The sequence below is a fragment of the Pteropus vampyrus genome, unplaced genomic scaffold (assembly GCF_000151845.1).
Source record: "Pteropus vampyrus isolate Shadow unplaced genomic scaffold, Pvam_2.0 Scaffold262, whole genome shotgun sequence".
In the NCBI taxonomy this organism is placed as follows: Eukaryota; Metazoa; Chordata; class Mammalia; order Chiroptera; family Pteropodidae; genus Pteropus; species Pteropus vampyrus.
The window spans coordinates 1,567,714-1,583,008 of record NW_011889043.1 but is presented as its reverse complement, the minus strand read 5'-3'; the positions used below and the strand labels follow the sequence as shown (position 1 = coordinate 1,583,008).

The following is a 15,295-nucleotide window of genomic DNA, read 5'->3' as shown; positions in this document are numbered from 1 at the left end:
GCCATGTTCTTTTTTCCCCCCTTTAACGATACCAACTTATCTTTATGGAAATTGGCATATTGGGGTGCCTTTCTGGTGCTGAGCCATGTGCAGTTTCCACCTCCACCATCTGAAGTCACGGAATGAGTTGGCTGCTATTTGTTGGCTTTCTTTTTCTTCCCCCGTACCATGCTCTTCATCCTGTTCATTCTGTTGCCAAAGTCTGCCCTTGCAAAGCATCTCTGTGTTTTTCTTTCTTCTCTCTAATTCAGACTTAAAAGGTTTCATGTCACACAAACTTGTCACAGCCTTCTCTTCTTTTTCTAGTTTGAGTCTTTTACATTTATTCCATTTCACTTATGTCTTACCCTGCCTGTTCTTTCACATGAGCTTATCATACCCAAGCTGTTTATGTCGTTGAGGGCTTCACAATGTCATGGAATTAATTAATCATCTTCCTCTCTGCTGTTTTGAACGTCTCCGATTATTTTTTACACAATAAAACTGATTAAATATTCATCATAAATCTCGAACGACTGTGATCCTTTTCTTACAAGTTCAACTTGATCAATTAGGTGCATGAAAGGTATTTCCGCAATGGATGCAGCATTAAGGCTTTTTCTCATTATATATATGTATTATGTATATATTAATGTTTAGTAACAAAAAATATTTTTTAACTGAACAGTAAAACAAATTGAATCTTTTGTTACTTCTGATATACATACACACACACACACACACACACATATATGATATACATATATATACACATACACACTTTGGTATAGAGTATTTGGAAAATGTAAGAATCAAAAAAGTTAAGGAAAAAATCCTAGAGCCCTCCTTTTTGGAAACAAGTGTTTTAACATTCTAGTATATTTCGATTTAGGCTTTTCCTCCCTGAATTATAGTACGTATGATAACATAACCTTATATAATTATTACAGTTAAGAATATATATACACAAGTATATATTCAATATGTATTTATTTGTGGAATTAAAATTGTACTTTTTTTTCAATTTATTTAACTTCAAACACATTCAATTTGTAAGTTATGTGGGAGATAGGTGCTAAAGCCACTAAAATTGAGCATAATCAATTTTATTTGATTATCTATTGTCTTTATTATATGTTTTACATTTTATAACTTAATAATTGACTGTTATAATTTAACTATCAAATGGTTTAAAATATATATAATTTTGAAAAATACTCATACAATAGTTTCCTGGATAGGTAGCATTATTCCCATTTTACAGATGAGGAAACTGTGTGTCTATCCAGTTAATTCATCCATGACTGTGACACTGTTACAGGCACATTTAACCCCAAAGCTACTGTCCTTTCCACTCAGCCACATCTCTTTTTTTATCAGGTATCTTTGTCAGTTTAGGCAGAAATTCACCTTTTAGAGGGGAAGGGGAAGTACCTCAGATAAAAAATATTAAATTTTCTCAAATATGTTCTCAGGATTTATTGATCATATATGGCTTTGCTTATGATGTATCAGGTAAGCAGTGTCATTTAGTTTTTTGTTGTTTTTTGCTTTGGTCTTGTTGCTGTCCTTGCGTTCCTGATATAGTTTAACTTGGCAATACCGAATATTGTATTTTTTCCTTTGTTGAACTACATTTGAGATTTCCACATTTCTGAGAAATAAGCCTATAATTTTACTTTCTGTACTTCTTTAAGATAGTAGCATTAATTTACATGGTATCTAGCAGGGAAAACAAAGTCACAACTCTACCTGCTAATTAGTGAGTTATCAGTAACACTATTATTAATGGCACCCTCAGAGGATCCTAATGGCTGCTGGGCTCGTCATCAAGCATTTACATGCAGGAAGGCGGTGGCACTTTAGTAGCGTAGGAAGTTCAGAACCTTGAACTCAGAATCGTTTCCAGTCCCCACTCTGCCATTTAGCTGTTTTTATGATTTTTGAAATACCTAAACCTGAATTAGCTAACCTCTCTGAGATTGTTTCCCACTGGGAAAGTGGAGATTCAAATTTCTATCTTAAAGGGGTTGCGGGGATGAAGAGATAATGTATGTAAAATATCTGGCATATAGTAAGTGCTTATTAAATGTAAATCCCTTCTGTCTGCTATTTTTCATACATACGTCACAAAGAGCTTACGTGGATTAGAGAAATATGACATAAGCACATGAAGCATATGCAGAAAAAAGCCCTACTCATAACCAAGAGGTTGTTTTGTTTTCTTGCACTTACCTTTGAATTATTTGTGATTTATTGAGTTTTTTTCTCCTAGTAGTAAAAAAAATTGGGCCAAGACTCAACTATTCGATTATCTTTTATGGCTCTCAGCTTTGTAGAAATATCCTCTGAAATTCTGGGTTATTTGGGGAAGTTTGTGAGAGGACTGGGGCAGAGTGTTAGCAATGACTTGCCATTCCCTGAGAACAGCCCAGGGGACTGTAATTATATAAACAGACCTGCTAAGTCTCTTTAACGGTTGCAAATATTCCCATGGGACATTAGAGTTTAGGTAAACATCTATGTTTTTTAAATATTCATTATCTATAGAGAACAGGGAGAATCATTTTAGCACTGGTTCTGAATAATTTGAAGCATTTTGTACTGACCATCTTAAGCACAGAAAGTTCATGTTCAAGTAGAGATGAGTTGAAGTTCTTTCCCTTATTTTAGAAATAGTAGAAGCTTATCCAGACTAAAGATTTTACAGTTACCTTCTGTATGTCAATTGTTGGAGTTACAATTTTTTAAATGGGCCTTGGAAACTTGATACTCCATTTTTCCTTACTGAGGTCTGTGCAGGGTGATAGATTGTATAGGAGCAGGCGGTGAGCAAGTAGAATTTTCCCATGACTACTTGGTAGCAAAAGAGATGAGTTTTATCTATGAAATGTTTTCTGAAATTATAAGTGTCAAGAAATCCCAAATCTAGGATTCATTGCCTTTAATTCTCCCAAACTGAGCAAAGTCCTAGATAGACCTCTCCCTCTCATCCCAGTCTGCAGGCTGGCTTACCTCTGTATGTGGGCCTTAACATCTAATGGTCTACTCTGAGTTTCTAGATTATATATGAAAAAAGTTAGACATTCTTGTTCAAATTTGTACAGTAGACGAAAATTAATTTTACTAGTAATGAGAACTATAATGAGATCCTCTTCTGAAAAGGTGTCTTAAGTTTTCTACCAGGCTTAGTAGAAACAGATGGCATTGAAAGTACTCAAGCATGATCACATTCTTGGATAGTGGGGAAAGATTTGGGATCGTTTTTGTGTAAAAGTGGGATAGAACTGTCTTTTAAATGTAGATCTTAATGCCATGTACATTTAAAGCATATATGCAGAAAAGGATGAATTATTTTCACAAAGCTCGGAATAGTTCCTCAAATTCCTGAATAATTATGACAAACAGGCTTCTTAGTTATCCTGAGCTTTAATGACCTCACTGGAAAAATGAGATTGGTAGCCAATCAGGGACTTTAACTCTTGTAAGTAAACCGTGTCGTTTCAGTTGGTTTACCCTCTTTCCCCACCTAGGAAATTCTCCTTCTCATGCTGAACTTTGTCCTATGAAAGGAGGTGACCACAGTCCCTTACCACCATTTCTAACCTGAATGCCCTCTGAAATTGTGTGTTACTTTATAACTTTGGAGAGTTTTTAGAAATATGTGATGGGAGAGAAGGTCCACGGAAGGTGTGGAGGGCAGGCTTTAAATAAAGTCCACTTTCCCTTAGGATCTGAACAGTATGGCTGTGTTACCATCAGGGGGCATGGGACTTGGTAGGACTAAACCTGTGAAGGACACAGCATCTTTGTGTTTCAAGCACAAAGCTGAGCACACCATTTAGCAGCCTTTACCGAGCACCTGCTATTTACCTGGCACTTGTTAAAGATATAGAGACAGATGAGATGTGAGCCTCTGCACTGAGCATCTCCTAATTTTGGTGACTTGATGAAACCTGTTTTTAACACGTGGAGGAGCAATCTCTGTCATTTCAGATTCTTTATGGTGCCTGTGAATATGTATCAGGTTGCTAACAACTTCGACCTCATGTTTTCCCATTTTTCAAAAGAAAATTTAGTTTAGGGAAGTTTGATCATGTGGACTTTTAAGGCTTAAGATTAAGTAGCTGTGAAATGCTTAGGGAGGCTGGTGTGAAGCCAGAATATATCACGGGTCAAGTTTACTGAGTGTATCAGCTTACTGGAAATCTTGGACTTTGGGTTCTCTCATCTTTATATCCAACCCTGTCCTTTGCACCACTTTTAGGGTCTTGGAATCCATTCTCTTCCTTCTAGTGTCATCCTTAGGGTAACTATTCTTTAAGTTCTGAGAGTAGAGAGATACCATTTAGGTATTCTCTCCCAGGTAAAAGCTGGTTCCAACTCTCAGAAGATGACACAACACTGTTTAAATTGAATTACATATGTGAAGGTATTCAAGGTTCCTTACAGAAATTTTGAGTCTCACAAAATAACAATGTGTACATAAAAGACTAAATTGTTTCATGTTTTCATGAGTTGATGATTCATATCATCTTCCCAATCTGCTTTTCCTTAGGGGGAGAAATGCCTTAAATAATACTGTTTTATGAAATAGAGTTTTCCAACCCTGGTTTTTGTGATTCTTGCCAACCTTCCCTCCAGTATATCCCCACCTCTCTAAGCATCCTGTAATTATTCAAACTTTCAGTTGTTTATTAAAAAAACTTCATAAGAGACCTCATGTATCATATGTGTCACTTTGTGTCCAGTCCCTAAAACAGGTTAGCACAAAGCAGCTACTCAAATATTTGTTGAACAAACACATGAATTCTAATGCAAAGGATATGGTGGCCTTGATGTCTCTGCATGTGAAGGGAACAAGTAGAGCAGCTAAAATTAACGAGTGACCATGCCAGCTGTTTAATGAATGGGTTAAGTCTTGGGCTGTTTTTATGTTGGATTTTGTGGGTCTTCTTTGGGAAATGAACTCCTTAATGTTCCTTCTGTCTTGAACTTATGGTTCTATTTCAATACCTTCTCTACTGACTCACTCCCATGCTGCTCCTTTAATCTCTGCATAAGCTCTATATTGTGATTTCCACAAAATGTTATTGCTTTAAAATGCCGCCTTTTAGCCAACATCAGCTAATGTTACAAATGGCGTTTGGTGAGTTGCTAATACTTCAGGAAGTTGTATTTTTCACAATGTCCTCATGTTTCTTAGTGTTCAAAGCAGCCAATAAAGATGAACTTAGAAGAAATTGCAGCTAATCAAGTTACTTTAAAATAAAAGCAATTCCGAGAGCACGTAAATGATCTGCCGTTGGGTATGGCTGTGACAAACCTGACTCACTCAGATTTGACAGCAGCATGGCACTGGGCAAAGAGCAGGACGGCAGTGCCCAGCAACCTCTGCTCCAGCCCTGGCTCTGCCACTGACCCAGCGAATGCTTATAGGCAGTGCCTTTCCCTCCCATGACCCTGGTGTGCTCGTTTGTAAGAAAGAGATAAAGCCTATCTCTCAGGGTGATTATGAGAAACACAGTAACATGGAAAAGTGCTTTATAGATGGTAAAGTCATACTTGAGTGAATTCTTTTATCAGCTCCATGATGGCTCTTTAAATGGCAGGGTTATTATCCATGCCACTGGCTCTTATCAGAAGTTGCACTTAGTAACTGTTGAGTAATGCAGAAATATTTGCAGGCAACCTATGTGGCCAAGAAGGATCTGCTTTTGCTCTGATTAAGACTTTCTCAAATTCGTAACGTTGACCTCCACTTTGAAAATAGGTCACAAATAAAGGAAGGGGAGGTTGAAAAGTGTGTGGTTTGAAGGGCGGTAGACCAGGTCTGGGGTCTAATGGACCAAGTCAGAAGGGAAGGAATGGGTGTGTAAAAGGAAGTCTCATGAGGGCAAACATTTTTTTGTTTGATTGGTTCACTACTCTATCGCTGGTGCTATCGCTCCTGCCTGGCCTGTGGAATCTATGGATTGAACGTTAGCTGAGTGAAGTCTGTAGAATAGTACTATATTCGCTCCATCAATATCAATGACCACATCCTTATTTTATTCAGTGAAAATAGGCAAATAAAACTTCCTCATATAGATATTTTAGAGCCCCTTTATTAATCTTTCCAAATAAGAGATTATTTGTTCATCAAATATTTTTGTGGAGCATGTAGCCCATGTTGGACACCATGAGGACACTAGGGAATATAGGAGGTACCAGGAGAGATGATATTTTGATCAGGGAACAACAGGGAAGACTTTGGGAAGGAAACGACCCTTGTGTTGAGCCTTAAACAGAAGTAGAATCCCATCAGCTGTGGCCAGTATGTTGCAATTGCAATTTAAAGCTTTGTGGGTGTTTAAAGTCAAAAGTTTAATCAGATCTTCTGGTTGGACAGGGTGATATCAGAGTTTGAAAGCCCCCTCAGCGCTCTCCTGAGCTAGTAGAATCTTCTATGGCTTATGGAATATTGCAGTTGAGGGACAGAGCCTAAGGACCAAGTGCTGCTGGGGCTTTTGCCTCCTCCCAGGTGGGTTGGTTGAGGCTGAGAGGAAGCAGCAGCCAAGAAGGAAGGTGGCAGTAAGAGTGCTTCCTTTTGCTCATTCTTAATGTCAGGGAGAGTACACTGAGCATGTGGACCCTTACTAAGAGTTTTGTGTTGTTTTCAAGCTTCGATGTGTCAGAAGGTACTATAAAATGAAAATACCCTTTTAAAAATGGGATACAGACTTAAGACTGAATTTAAAATGAGAAATTGGAAGTCACGGAGGGTTCTGGGGATTAACTGTTAGGAACAATGGAGATGGAGGATTAGATGATTATGTGTGGGTGTGCTAGATATCTTCTGAGAAAATTCAGGGTGATAAAAATCATAATTTGCAAAGTATACTCATTATTGGGTGGTGGTTAGCTCACTTAGTGAGGATTCACTGGAACATAATTTTTTAGGAAATATTTGAGTGCTCTCAATGTGCAAAGAACCATGATAGATGTGAGGAAGATATAAAGATGAATCAAAAGAATCCTTTCCTTTAAGGTATCCCTACTTTGGGGAGGGAGAATAACATCAATGGGATTAGGCATTAGAAAGATGCTTCTGGTGACCTTGAGGATGGATAGAAGAAGAAGTGTGACTGGGATGCTACTTGAAGTCTCCTGTAAGAGTCCAGGGGAGAGATGTTGAAGACCTGGAATCTTACAGAGGAGGATTGCTTGAGAGCTTTTGTACTTTTCCTAAACCTGAGAGCTCTCTTCTAAAATTAAATCAGATTCAGTTTATTAAGAAAAAGAAGATGCTTTCGACAAATACAAAATCTTTATTGACCCCTATTGGTATCATTGATCTGGGATGCAGTCTCCCTATTTTAAGGAATGGAGCCACAATGGAAAATCGGAAGGATTAGGAAGGAGGGATGGGAAAAGCATGGCGATATGTATGGAAGCTCCTGCTCTTTTGGCTCCGCTTTGTCATATACCAGCCTGTCCTGCTGCTCTTCCTGTCTCACCTCTCTCTCCTGCTGCTGCTGTTCCTTTTCCTCCTCATCCATTAACATGGCTTTTCCCACAATTCTTACATACTTTTCTTGTTTTCTCCATCTATCTGAATATTTCTAGCTCTGATGTTTCTGCTCTTTATTTGGGCAAATGATCTCTCAGCCTGCTAGTTCAAATGTAGGGTGGGATTTCCTGCCTCATAGAATCATGAGACTTAGATGAGAAACTGCATAGAAAATACTTTGCCGAAAGCCTTAAAACAAAATAAGGGCTCAATAAATGAGCATCTAGTACATATTTATATGCTTATGGTATTCTGCCATTTAATCTCTCCTTTCTTTTGAGTTCTTTGAGCGTTTGGTATTATTTTTTGATCTTAAGTGTTTAGCATTGTACTTGCTAATAAGAGTTCAAAGCTTGATCTTAATTTCTTTTGACTACCAGGATGATATTTTGGATTTCTTATCAGTAGAACATGGAAGTGGTCTTTCTTAGAGATGGACTGGCTACCTTCACTTTCTTGTCTCTTTTACTTAGGACCAAGGGTCCCGTTTATAAAAATAGGTGACGAGCTAGCGACTAGAAAACAAAAAAAGCAAACAGTGACATTCCTTCCCTATGCAACCATGTCCCTGCTGTCCACACACATTGTCTTCATTCGATGAGTAATCTAACAAACTAGAAACCAAATTTGTTTCATAGCTATCAGAATTGAAGTTCAGTATTGAAGAGAGAAAAGGGTACTTTTTATGAAAAAGGAGTCTTGTCATGTAAATAGACAGCTAAGAGTCGGCTGATGTGACAGTTGGCCACTGTTGTGTGCTGTTAAGGCTGTGTCTAGAGGAAGTGCAGTCAGGAAATGGGGAGGCTGTGTCTTCTACAGAAAAGCAAAGCTGCAGTGTGGAAGTTTATAAACTAGGCTTCTGTTGGATTACAGAATGTGGGCTTGAAAACCCTGCTCACTTGCTCTCTCCATTGCTTTTTTCCTTTGGAGAGCTGTTGACCAGGAAGATTAGTTTCATAAAAGCCAAGAAGTAAGTGAGAGGAATTTTAGAGACTTTGGCATCTGTAAAATAGATTTGAGTTGGATGAGAAGCCTTAATTTCCTCTAGGAGATGAAAACACAGGTCCTGTAGATTCTTTGTTCAACCCCAGAATTTCCAGGATTGTCCAAGCTGAGCCACTAGACCAATTCCACAAGCTTGTTAAGGAAAGTTGTTGCAAGTAGACCATACTCTAATTGATCCGAGTCTATCTAACTCCTGTGGCATCATGTTTATGAAATGTGATTGCTATTCTCATTCTATTATTTAGTAATTTCAACCTGTACTTCAATATTACTTTTTTTTTTTTTTTGCTAAAAATAATATAATATTGTAAAATTCAAAGATAGAAATCTCTTTCTATCTTTGGTGTTTCAGTACCCCTATGTCTCACTGTTCAATGTTGAACTTCATATGATTTTTTTTCTAGTTGATTGTCTCAGGTGTTTATTTGATGACAACTGCCCTTACAAGTAATGTGATATTATTCTCTGTTTTTAGCTATTGTGGATGATGAAAGGCTCTCTGCAGAGGAGATGGATGAGAGGAGGCGGCAGAACATCGCTTATGAATATTTGTGCCACCTAGAGGAAGCCAAAAGGTGAGATCCAGCCTTAGTCTATTTGCATACCTACTCTTGGAGATAAGCTTTAGGTACTGTACTTTTAATAACTCATTTGCAGTCGTGTTGGTAGCAGGGTAATAGGAGAAAAACCACCTGTTTTTTATAAACGGTCAGGCACACATGAGAAAAAGTTGCTACCACAGCCAATATCAAGGCACTAGGGAGGCAACTGTTCTTTTTTCTTCCTCAGAGCCTCCCAGGAAATCTCTGGGCAAATTGCAGATTATTTCAAATTTTTCATTTCACTGACTTGGATAAGGAGTAGCAGCAGAGATTTATCAACTTCCTTTTCCTCCAGAGCTTCCTCAGATTTTCCCCCCGCCCCCACCCCTCTCCCTCAATGATTATAAATGCCCAGTAGGACAAAAGTGTTTTGGACTGAAGTCCATTGGTCACTAAGCTAGAGGATAGGTTTATGACAGCAATCTCTTTTTTAACCCATGGATGTATTGCCACTTAGGATACGTTGTCTCTAAACTCACATTGACTCTTAGACTTATTAGATTATAAGCAGATGTAGGGTTCTCCAAGGAGAAAGTGAAGATAAAGAAGGTATTTGCACTTAGGCCTCTGTGTCAGAAGAATCAGAACTTTGTCCTTTGCTGGATGAATACTGCAGTGCTCATATGCCCTGAGTTAGATTCCGATTAGTGCTTTGCGCTATGATCGAGCAACAGCATTGTTTCCCGGACAGATGATATGTTCCAGCTCTCTTATCTATAGAGAAAATAAACATTTAGTTAATGGTCATTGGTGTTATCTCTGATCACTAACAAATAGCTATCTACAGAGCTAGAAGAATGAGGTTTTTAATCCATGTGCAGAACATTCAGTAACACATGTGCTAATTTGGCCTCAGAATTGCTTAAAAGGGCATTTCCAAGAGTTGTTTTATATTTAAATAGTCTTATAACTCCAAGTTCTAAAGATTAAGTTTGAAAGGTTATTTAATATATCTATGAACTCTGCAGTTAGGTTGCAGGTCATTGAAGATTCAGTCTAAGATTATTAAAAAGATGCTTCTAGTCAAGTTGTTGCTCAAAAGTTAGATAAGGAAAGTGATTCAAAGACATTTAAAATTAACATGCTTTCAATGAAAAAGTTTAAGGAGAGTTAGTGGAAACTTCCTCCTGACACACACTTTGCGTTCTAAGTTTTTTACCTCCTGTTTTTTGTAAGTGGGAAGCAGCGGCACACAGAGGTGTGTGTAATTGGGAGTCAGTAGACTGAATTTCCTAGTCCCAGCGCCACCATTTATGAGCTATGCCACCATTTACTCCTTGAGAATTTCAGTTTTGTCTCTTCTGTAATGGGGTGATAAATATGTTACCGCCACCTGCCCTACTTCATGGACTTTTTTTTTTCTAAAAGTCAGCTAAAATCATGAAGGTATAAGTGTTTGTAAACTATAATGCCAGTTAGGTGTATGATGATAAGCATAATTTACTCCTGAATGTTTCAAAGTGGTATCAATATAGCTTGAAAACTTGCCATCTTTACTGTTTCCAAAATTCTGTATTTTAATTTTGTTTTAGAAAAGTCAACATAACGATTAGCCCAGGTTCTTTAAAGAATATGTCCTTAGGAACAGTTTCATTGGGAAAAAGAAGACTATAAAATATATAGTTTTTCCTCTAAGATGATAGCAATTTATTTTACAAGGAGAGAGTTGATGTATTATGTATTTATGAATTCTTTATTAAGATCTGGACGCTTTCTGTGACTTTCAGGAAAGATGATTTTTGGTCATAGAGTATGTAAAAATTATGTGGCTATTAATAGATATATTAATTGTATGCTCTGATTGCAGAAAGCATAGTATACAGAATTCTGAAAATGTTAAAGCCTTAGGAATTACATACTGGGTGTATTATAGTGCATGCATGTTTGTGTTCCTGTGAGCATAGTTGGCTTAGGTTATTGCGTTTGTAATAAATGGTATACTTAGAATGTATAAGTTTTGCCAGGAACTGTTTCTTGTTCCTTATTTCAATTGAACATATTCAGAGGAGGTTAATTAAAAATGTGCTGGTTCTATCTTTGTGCCTCTTTTCTTTCTTTCCAGAAGTGAGAATTGGAAGTCTTTCTAGTTTGTATATATTAAAAACTCAGAATTGTAAAGGTCTAGTGTATCTTTAACTTTGGTTTTATTAGTTTCAAGATTCTGTGATAACTAGTATCAGGCTGTTTAAAATATTCTTTATCCAGAGGGGATATCACGATCAACATTAAAGAAATAAAAAAGAACAATGAAGAAATACTATGAACTCTTATTTGCCAACAAATTAGAAAACCTAGATGAAATGGACAGATTCTTAGGAAGACACAAATGACCAAAACTGACACAAGAAGAAATAAAAAACCTAAATAGACTTGTAACTAGCAAGAAGATTGAGTTAGTAATCAAAAAACTTCCCATTCTTTCAGAAAACATAAGAGGAGGGAACACGTTCCAACTCATTCTATTGAGCCCGGTATTACTATAAGACCAAAACCCAAGAGATACCTCAAGAAAACCACTGACCAATATCCTTTATGAATACAAATACAAAAATTCTCAACCAAACACTAGCAAACCTAGTCCAGTGACGTATGAAAAGGATTATATGCCACTAAGAGGGATTTATTTCAGGAATGCAAGCTTAGTTTAACCTCAAAATCAATCATTTGGGACTATTTAATGGGAAAAAAATGTCTTTTCAACAAATGGTGCTGAAACAACTGTATATACACATGCATAAAAATGAATTTGAATCCTTACCTCACACCGCATACAAAAATTATGTTAAAATAGATTGTTAATCTAAATGTAAGAACTACAACTATAAATCTCTTAGAAGAAAATATAGAAGCAAATCTTTGTTTCTTTGGGTTAGGCAGTGGTTTCTGAGACTTGACACCAAAAGAACTAACAAAAAAAGAAAAATAGATAAATTAGACATCATAAAAATTAAACTTTTTGATTGATAGGATATCATCAGAAAGTGAAAAGCCATCCCATAGAATGGGAGAAAATATTTGCAAATTATATATCTGATAAGAGACTTGTATCCAGAATAGATAAAGAACTCTTACAATTCAACATAAAAAGTAAGTAGCCTAATTTTAAAATAGACAAAAGTTCTGAATGGATATTCTCCAAATAAGATGTACAGATGGACAATAAAAACAGGACTGGATGCTTAACATCAATCATTAGGCAAATCAAAAAAATTTAGTGAGATACCACTTCATAATAGGATGGCTGTAATAAAAAAGACTGACAATAAATAACAAGTGTTTGCAAGGATGTAGAAAAATTGAAACTCTCATACATTGCTGGTTGGATTGTAAAATGGTGCAGCTGCATTCTAAAACAATCTGTCAACTCCTTGAAAAATTAAATACAGAGTTAACCATATGATCCAGCAATTCCACCACCAAGGAAATTGAAAACCTGTGTCTATAGAAAACCTGCACATAAAAGTTCATTGAAGCATTATTCATTAGAGCAAAAAGTGGAAACAACTCAAATATCTAACTACTGATGAATGGATAAACAAAATATGGTATATTCATACCATAAATCATTCAGCTATAAACTATATAAATGTCTAACCAAGGTAGTGTGTACTTGAAACTAATTTAAAAAGAGAAAAAAATTAGCAAATCGAAACTAATAATGAATAAAAAGAATTATATAAATTACAACCAAGTGGGATTTATTCCAAGTATGCAAGGCTGGTTCAACATTTGAAAATCAATTAATGTGATCCATCACATCAACAGACTAAAAATAAGAAAAATCACATGACTGTATCCATAGATGCAGTAAAAGTATTGACAGAATCCAATACCTATTAATGATAAACATTCTCAGTAAACTAGGAATAGAGGGGAACATCCTCAAATAGAGAAGGACTATCAACAAAAATTCTACAGCCAGTATTATTCTTAATGGTGAGAAGCTCGAAGCTTTCCCATTAAGATATAAGGAAAGATGTCCCCTCTCACTACTCTTTTTCAACATTGTACTGGACATTCTAGAAAATGAAATAAGACACGAAAAGGAAATAAAAGGTATATAGATTAGGAAGAAAGATGTAAAACTGTTTTTGTTTTCAGATAACATGACTTTATAGAAAACCTGAAAGAAAGAAAAAAGTCTTGGAACTAGTAAGCAACTGTAGGAAGCTTGCTGAAATCAAGGTTAATATGCAGAAGTCAGTCACTTTCTTATATACCAGCACTGAACAATTGGAATTTTGAAATTGAAAACATAATACCTTACATTAGTACTTAAAAGTGAAATACATAGGTATAAGTTCAACAAAATTTGTACAAGATCTATGTAAGGAAAATGCTGATGAACTAAATCAAAGAACTAAGTAAATGGAGAGCTATTGCATGTTCATGGATAGGAAGACTCAGTACTGTCAAGATATCAATCCTTCTCAATTTGATCTATGGACTCAATGCAATCCCAATCAAAATTCCTGCCAGTTATTTTGTGGATACTGACAACCTGATTAAAAAGTTTATGTGGAAAAGCAAAAGACTCAGAACAGCTAACACAATATTGAAGGAGAACAAAATTGGAGGACTTACTCTACATGACATCAAACTTACTATAAAGCTACAGTAATCAAGACAGTGTGGCATTGGTAAGAGAACAGACAAATAGATCAATGGAACAGGATAGAGAACCTAGAAATAGACCCTTATAAATAGGGTCTATTGTCAATTGATCTTTGACAAAGAAGCAAAGCAATGCAATGGAACAAAGGTGCTCTTTTCAACAAATAGTGCTGGAAAAACTGGACTTTCATAGGTTAAATGAATCTAGACAAAGATCTTATACTCTTCATAAATGCAAAACTATAAGACTTTCAAAAGATAACAGAAGATGAACTAAATCAAAGCTAGATGAAATTGCCATATTCAAGTTCATCTAGCTTTTCTGGAAAAGCTAGATGAACTTGAATATGGCGATGGCTTTTAAAATATAGCACCAGTGGCATGATTCTTGAAAGAAAGAACTGATAATTTGGTCTTCATTAAAATTAAAAATTTCTATTCTGCAAAAGATGATGATGTCAAGCAAATGAGAAAACAAGCCGTAGACTGGGAGAAAATATTTGCAAAAGATACACTGATAAAGGACTGTTATTCAAAATGTATAAAGAACACTTAAAACTCAACAATAAGAAAGCAACCTGATTTTAAAATGGCCAAAGACCTTAATAGACACCTTACCAAAGAAAGCATACAGATGACAAATAAGCATAACAAAAAGCGCTCCACAGCACATGTCATCAGTGAAATAACAATGAGGTATCACTAAACATCTAGAATAATGGCCAAAATTTGGAATGCTGACAACACCAATGTTGATGAGGATGTGGAGCAACCAGAATTCTCATTTGTTGCTCATGGAAATCCAAGATGGTGCAGTTACTTTGGAAGATAGTTTGACAGTTTCTTACCAAATTAAAAATGCTCTCATTATATGATACAGCAATCATGCTCCTTCTATTTACCCTACAGAATGAAGGCTCATGTCCATACAAAAAGCTGCACATGGATGTTTGTAGAAGCTTTTTCATAATAGCCAAAACTTGGCAGCAACCAACATACCTTCAGTCGGTAGATGGGTAAATAAACTGTGGTATCTCCAAGAGAGTGGAACACTATTCAGTGCTAAAAAAGAAATGAGCTATCAAGCCATGCAAAAAGACATGGAGGAAGTTTACATCCATATTATGAAGTGAAAGAACCCCATCTTGAAAAGGCTGCATACTATATAATTCCCAGTACATGACATCATGGAAAGAGGCAAAACTATGGAGATGATGAAAATATCAGTGGCTGGAGGAAGGAAGATGAATAGATGGAGCACAGAGGTTTTTTAGGGCAGTGGAAATACTCTATAATACCACAGCGATAGATAAATAGTATTATACATTTGTCCAAACCCATAAATGCCAATAATGAACCACAGTGTTAACTGTAGACTTTGGGTAATTATGATGTGTTAATGTAGGTTCATCAATTATAACATACTCTGGTGAGGGATGTAGATAATGGGAGAGACTATGCATATGTGGGGACAGGGAACATATGGGAAATCCATTTATAGGAAATGTACAGAATAGGCAAATCCATAGAGACAGAAAATAGA

General features: G+C 36.3%; 1 protein-coding gene across 1 annotated transcript in view; it reads left to right on the top strand.

Annotated features, from left to right (window-relative positions):
* IQGAP2 (IQ motif containing GTPase activating protein 2) overlaps positions 1 to 15,295 on the top strand; it is a 266,860-nt gene that overhangs the window by 38,221 nt on the left and 213,344 nt on the right. Inside the window, exon 2 of the mRNA XM_023520410.1 lies at positions 9,012 to 9,111. Within this exon, the coding sequence (XP_023376178.1) occupies positions 9,012 to 9,111 (100 nt within the window). The remainder of the gene's footprint in view (positions 1 to 9,011; positions 9,112 to 15,295) is intronic.